General features: G+C 45.3%; 1 protein-coding gene across 1 annotated transcript; it reads left to right on the top strand.

The window, feature by feature from the left end:
• The first annotated feature begins 316 nt into the window (after positions 1-316).
• LOC137794103 (serotriflin-like) lies at positions 317-2429 on the top strand. Its single transcript, XM_068590721.1, has 6 exons — positions 317-397; positions 596-686; positions 1238-1380; positions 1498-1592; positions 1719-1807; positions 2187-2429. The coding sequence occupies exons 1-6, from the start codon at positions 386-388 to the stop codon at positions 2312-2314; spliced, it is 558 nt and encodes a 185-aa protein (XP_068446822.1). The 5' UTR covers positions 317-385; the 3' UTR covers positions 2315-2429.
• Positions 2430-7086: the final 4657 nt, after the last annotated feature.

Genomic DNA, 7086 nt, shown 5'->3' with positions numbered 1-7086 from the left:
TCAGATGTACGCAGCTCAACCATGGCTACGAACACTTTGACCTTCCTGTGCGTCTTCGCTGCCCTGGCCTTCTTCGCCCAGCTGGTAAGTGAAATACATTTTCATCTCGAATAGGACATCATCCTGACTTTTACGTGATCTTAAACGTGCAATAAACTAACCTTTTATTTCTCTCTCTCCCCTCTTTGAAAACCACACCTGAAGGGAGGTGAGTCTTCTTCAATTATCACTAGTTATTTCCTGATTAATATTTTAATCATTCACACTTCACAAAATCTTGTTTTTGTTGTATATTTAATCATCAGAATCAATCCGAACTAACCCGAGAGAAATTGTGAACAAGCATAATGCCCTGAGGAGAGGCGTTCAGCCGCCTGCTAGCAACATGCTGGAGATGGTAACGTCCAATTTAAAAAGCACCTTCTCTCTACTGACGTAGATTCTCATTTGATCGAGTGCTCGGCTTGATGCAACATGCTCCCTCATGCAGCATGCGAGTAAAATGATTATCCAGTAAAAGTACTGGGAGATGTCTCCGGTGCAAACCCAGTACAGGCCCGCTGTACATGTGCAGTAACAGCTGATCTGCCCACAGAAATGGAGCCCAGGGATTGCAGCCAACGCTCAGAGATGGGCCAACACCTGCTCCATGAAGCACAGCACCGACAGCTCCAGGGCGATGAGCAGTAAGTTCATGGCTTTGCTTGTTGTTGTTTTTTAAACTAGACTTCAGCCACACTGTCACTTCACCAACACACAGATACGCAGCTTAAGACCCAGAGAGTAAAGGTATCTGAAACAGCTGTTTCACATTTAAATCTACATCCAGAGAAATGACGTCACTCAGAGTTAGTTCGCTCTTTCACTGAATTAATAGTTGACATAGTTGTGTGGTGCAGCCAGAATGATTTAATGTGAATTATTATTTTTGATAGATGTATCGCATGATTATTTAATCGTTTGTTAGTTTCTTATTTAGCTAGTTCAATATGTAATAAACAAATTTTGATATGTGACTTTGGTTCGGCATATAAATGCGTTTTATGGAGCACAAGTGGGAGATGGATGAAAAGAGAAGCCAGTGTCTGATCGGGAAAGGGACAAAGCATACAAAGCATGTTTTATGAATTTGAGCCGCACATAAAGTGACAAAGTGGCAGTGTGCAGTGGAGACAATGCATTTCATGTGTATCGCTCTCTCTCTCTCTCTCTCTCTCTCTCTGCTCGCTATCTGCAGATGTTAAATGTGGAGAGAACCTGAAAATGTCCAGTCATCCGAACACGTGGAGCAACGCGGTGCAGGACTGGTACGACGAGGTGAAGGACTTTCGCTTCGGAGTGGGCTCCACCAACGGAAACAAAGTGGGACACTACACACAGGTACAGCACCCGTTAATCATGACAAAGTTGCATTGATATGGATCTTCCAAAAACAGTTTTTTGCAGCGTTGCCATGAGGTGCTGGCGATTTGATTTCATCTCCCGTCCTCCGCTCAGGTCGTCTGGTACCGGTCCAACGAGGTCGGCTGTGGTGTGGCTTACTGTCCCAACTCTGAATACAAGTACTTCTACGTCTGCCAGTACTGCCCAGCGTGAGTACAACGCATCTGTTCTCTTTTTCAATAGAAACGTCGAGCTTTTCAGCTCGAAAAGTTCGACTTTGTGTTCATGTGCATTGCAGTTTTGTTTATTATTTCATGATTTGGCCTATTTTACAGAGGTAACATAATAGGCAGAAAAAGTCGCCCCTACAAAGTAGGACGCAGTTGCGCTGGCTGCTACAACGCCTGCAGAAACAAACTGTGCAGTAAGTGGCAAACACATCATCTTCTTCTCTTTTTTAGGATGAGGTTTGGTGACACTATAAAGTGTTTACTTAGACGTTTTCATACTGACCATTCAGGTGTTAACTGTACTGACAGGGCGGCTAAGTAGTTAGCTGGGCTAGCTACATCGCTAACCTTGATGGGTCGTATAGATAAATCTTTTTTGAATCAGTAAGGAGATCAACCAGATGATTCCTGATATTTGACTTTGTCTCCTACTGTTTCCTGGATAAGTAATGAACAAGAAAGGAAAACGTTCTTTGTCCTTTACATCATTTCTGCCTCCAGAAGTGTAGGAATAGTGAGCTCTGTTATGTTTTGCTTGATGTTCATGCATCTATGTTTCTCTGTCTCTTGCAGCCAACCCCTGTCGCTACATTGACAAGTACAGTAACTGTGCTTCCCTGAAGCGGCAAGTTACCTGCTCACACAAAATAGTGGCCTCTGGGTGTCGCGCCTCCTGCAAGTGCACTAGTGAGATTCAATAAATGCCACATGTGGCTCTGACTCATCAGTCGATTTCAATAAAATACGCTGATGTATGGAGATTGTGTCCCTCTGCTCATTTCTGAACATGTCAAATAGCCTAAAGTATTAAACCAGTGGTGTATGAACCCATAAAGAGGAAGGAGAACACATCTTACTCTTTATGTTACTCATGTATGGACTTATGAGAACACTTTTTTCATTTGGAAAAAAAGGTAACTTCTTGTTAGATAAGAAGGAAACCTGACTTAAAACTCATTTCTAAATAGGCCAAATAGTTGAATGTAACAAAGTGTGTGTGTGTGTGTGTGTGTGTGTGTCATATGTGGAGAGGTTTTGACTACTTTGCCAGGTGTGGACAGAACCGTGAAAGATGCACACACGTGTGTGTCGATGAGATCAGAATAAGGCCAAAGTGTCAGTGTGGTTTCTAGTTTTCACGTGTCCGGGTTTGTTGGTTTGCTGCCGTTACTCAACATTACGTGGTCGCGACGGTGTTTTTCGTCCGCGTGCGAGCGTATCTGTGTGTACTTGTTTTGGGTGAAGCGCAGGGAGGGGTCGTCGTGTCAGGATGTCGGTGATTCGTCTTCTCCCCTGGTGGCCCGTGTGGTGACAGATCCCTCCAGATATTTACACCTTCCGACCATCGGATCCGTCTGGAGCGGCCCTGTCGCGCCGGGCACACGGGACACTTGGGAAAGGGGCGGAGGCCGAGCGGGGGGGCGGGGGGGGGAAATCTTTTAAATGTTGCCTAATCGGGGGAAACAACAGTGAACACCTGAACGGTGGCAATCTGCCGCTCTGGCAGCGCTTCACGCGAACGGGCTGCAAAGTAGTTCCACGTGTTCGTTTCATCTCTCGAGGTAATTGCAGAGCTTTTCCTGTGAGCAGTGGAGGAGATGGAATTTATTTTCTCTTCCAAGCCACAGATTTAGGTTGAAAAAACGTATTTCCAGAGTAACACAAGTGCATGGCATCATTTACACAATGGAGTTTGATCACAGAATACCTTTGTGGTGAAAGTAAAAGACAAATTGACTCATTTTATAAATTCTTACATTTCCTATTCAAGTGTATGATTACATCATTATTATGATTCTCTTTATTATCCATTTATTTTGATGTTTTGGAGGTATGAGGATGGTGTGACGGGAGAGATGTATTATAAAAAAAGAAGACTTTTCTTTTTCTTCAAAGATGTAACAATTAGGATCACAATTTAACAAATGAAGAGTACAGCAATCAAATGCAGTTTTAATAGGAAATTACTTTGAAAAGGAAAAGAAACATGTTTCTGAATCTCAAATCAAAAATTTGTCTTTTTTTCCGAGACAGCAATGTGACCGAATCACAGCGTAACATAGTTATGAAGAAACAGATGGGGCTAGCGTTAGCTGCTAAAGGCTCCACTATGTTCACCAGCTATATGCTTTGTTTCACTTATCTTTTGCCTCATCGTCTTTCGCATTACATATATCCTCGTTTCCATTGTAAATATAACAAACTGCAGCCTTAGAGTCTAAAAAGTCTTGCTGCTGAACCAGATGACCCTTCTGATGGTGTCACACGGATGATGTTGCTATCGCCTGGCCAGCTCGAGGCCCAGCCTCACTTTCTCATAACCACCTGCTCCCAAACAGACACGGTTACAGTCTGTTGACACTGAGCCAAGGCACGCGAGGGCGTGTGACAGCGGAGTCCAGCGAGGCTATACATGGAGTCAAAGAGCGAGGGGACGAGGTCCACTTCACGAGCGTCGGGATGTTTGAATCCACACAGAACTACTGGGCTCGTTAAAAAGTCATTCGGTCCCAGTTCTGGTTGAGAGGTCGCCGAACTTCTGTGCTGCTGTCTTTGCTTTCAGCAGCTTGACCTAGTTAAATGTGGAGACCTCGGCGCGAGCGAAAGGACTAATATACAGAGAAGACTTACACAATTACAGATGTTTCTCACACACACACACACACACACACACACACACACACACACACACACACTGTAAAACGCAGCGTTTGGAGCCAGCCATGAGGTCATGAGAAAGACATTCTCTCATGGCAACACTGTTGCTCAAAAGCAGACCAACAAATGTGTGTCTGTGTGTGTCTGTGTGTGTGTGTGTGTGTGTGTGTGTGAGTTCACACATTCGCTACAGCAAGCGAGACAGAAAGTGTGTAGGCTCGGCCACGTTTCATGGACTCGGCTCTCGTCCCCGATTCTGTAAAAGTCATTCAAATGTGAACCCGCTGGACAAAGCATGTCTATCCTCCGTTATTGAACAGTTATATAGTGAAGTTAATAGTTACTGCCATCAATTGTGTCTCCAACTGTCTGTAAAATGTGCTCTCACAAGCCAATGGGACGTCTTCAAAATGGTTATTTTGTCATAAAACACGAAAAAACAAACTTTTAAAATGGGCTCAATCCCTCTTTCAGACACACACTTACACAAGTCGACATATAGAATTACAATATGGAGAATGAAAGCTCGATTTCTGCTTTCTGCACACATGCAACCTTTACTGGCGTAACAGTCTTAAAGCCGACATGGCGCCCCCTGGTGAATGATGGATGTTCTCATATGACAAGAGTGCAGCGTGCATGGATTGTATCATTCTCCGTATTATCGTTGCTCCAGCTGGAGGACCTCTCTCGATGTTGATCAGATGTGTAGCGACGCTGTCGCTGCATATGATCCCCCGTCTCTGAGACGTTGGGGGGGAAATGTGCACAACTGACACCGTTACAGCGCCTGGCCGGTCCACATATTTCCCAGTATGGCGTCACCTCGCAGAGAGAAGGCCTCAAATCATTTTTTCTTCACCCTGTCCGAGCCTGAAACATCTCTGTTTGTCAGCTGCGGACGACTTAAGAGCAGAGGAATTCCCAAACCGCTTCTCTTGTTGCTTTCCAGCAGAGCTAATACTCGCAGGAAACATCTCCGACGGTTTTATAGGCACCTCGTCCGACCCCGTGGGCCTGGAGGCTGATCGCTACCTGTTGCTGCAGCAACCGCTGCTCTGTTTGTAAACATTTCACGGCCGTCTTTTTTCTCCCCTTCTTTTTCTTCGGCGAGATGATGGGAACCCCTTCCGGCTCTGCACGCTACTCTCGTAGCCTCGCTGATGCATTTAACACTGTTTAAATAACAGTTACCGTGGAGCGACGCAAGTAGAAACACAAGAACTGTGTTTAAATTTTACAATCTGGTCTCAGGAAGCCACACATCTTCTCCCAAAGTATTCGCCTCCAACGTATTTATTACCACTTAATGGTATCTGAAACCGCTCACACACAATACGTCTGTTTGTCATTAGGACATCAAGGTGCCGGTATATTTATAGACGGCTTATCTGCTGCATTAACGGGCTCTGGAAGCTCACCGTCTCCGCTCTTCCGTAAACACAGCGTGGAGCTGCAACAGCTGAGCACAAGACTCCCGCGCCGTAAAAGCAACAACATGCATTGTATGAACTCTTTTTATATCCTTATCCAGCGTGTTTCAAGATGTTTTTTCACGCTGCCTGGCCAAAATTAACACGAGCCAAAAGGAAAAGTGGTGATTTTTGGATCTCAGAACTTCCCCCGAACCCTCCTCTGCTTCTGCAAGCTTACAGTTCAAATCATCACTGACGTGACGTTTGACTCGCTGCTTCGTCTCTCCTCGCTCCGCTCCTCCTGCGTGTGGCCGCGCATGCACGCGGCGGCATGCAAGTGCTTGTGAATGATGATGTGCATGGGTGAAATGTGTAATGTGTCAAGAATTAGCGCTGAATAACAGATTTCACGAATAATTAATGCAATATGCAAGCGTGTGTGGTCCATTTACTGCAAAGCACAGGGCAGATACACACCAGACATGGGCTATCTACGCCTGCAGGAGGCTCTGAGCTCCTGACAGCCACTGAGCTGATAACATCAGAGGGAGAAAAACTGTCAAACACCAAAATCGGATATTCGATTACACAGCCCAGAACCAGGCTGTGACCTCACATTCATCACACCTGACCAGGGCTTTGAACAGTGTGAATAATCAGCGACATCTGATCCGATTTTTCATGCATCGGACGTAAAAACCTCTGATATTGATTCACGGCTCCGCGGTGGTGCTTTGAGTCGATGCACGCTGGGCCGACAGCAAGGCTTTGGAACCGAATTCTCCATACCTTCCCGCTGCCTTTTGAAAAAAAACCAACTCCCCCAACACAAGAGCAATTCTTCACGGGCCACAAACAGACAGTGGGGGTGATGGGCAAAGACAGACTGCACCTGGAGCGGAGCTGTAACTCACAGATTATTCAAAAAGCGCCGCAGCAGCAGAACGTTTCCGCGTTTGAAATCGGTTGCGGCGGCCTCGTAAGGGTGCGACATTTAGGGGACGCATGCTTACTTACTTTCTTGCAGATCGTTTTTTTTGAGCATGCGCTACATGTGAAGCGATTGTCCAGCAGCTGGATTGGTGTTAGCTTAGCACAAGCACTGGGAACAGAGGGAAACAGGTAGCTGTGTGCAAAAGAAACAAACTTCCTCCAAAGAGACTTTCCAAAATGACTCACAACATGTCAAAAGCAGCACTTCTCACAGGCCTCAGACAAATGTGCTGTGGTGTAACCACCTTGAGGATATTTATCCATATTTATTGCACAAATTAGCTGCTGATGCTGGTTTATTAGTTGTTGAAAAAGCATGTCGGAGTGAACAGGTTTTTCTTACATAATCTCCTCATGCCACCTCCAAAGCATTTAATCCTCATCTGTTGACTTAAACTCCAAAGTCC

This window comes from Clinocottus analis, unplaced genomic scaffold, assembly GCF_023055335.1.
Source record: "Clinocottus analis isolate CAN_PGR_092001 unplaced genomic scaffold, fCliAna1.0.p SCAF_24, whole genome shotgun sequence".
Lineage (NCBI taxonomy): Eukaryota > Metazoa > Chordata > Actinopteri > Perciformes > Cottidae > Clinocottus > Clinocottus analis.
Note: the sequence above shows the minus strand (reverse complement) of the source record. Positions and strands in the feature narration are given on the sequence as shown.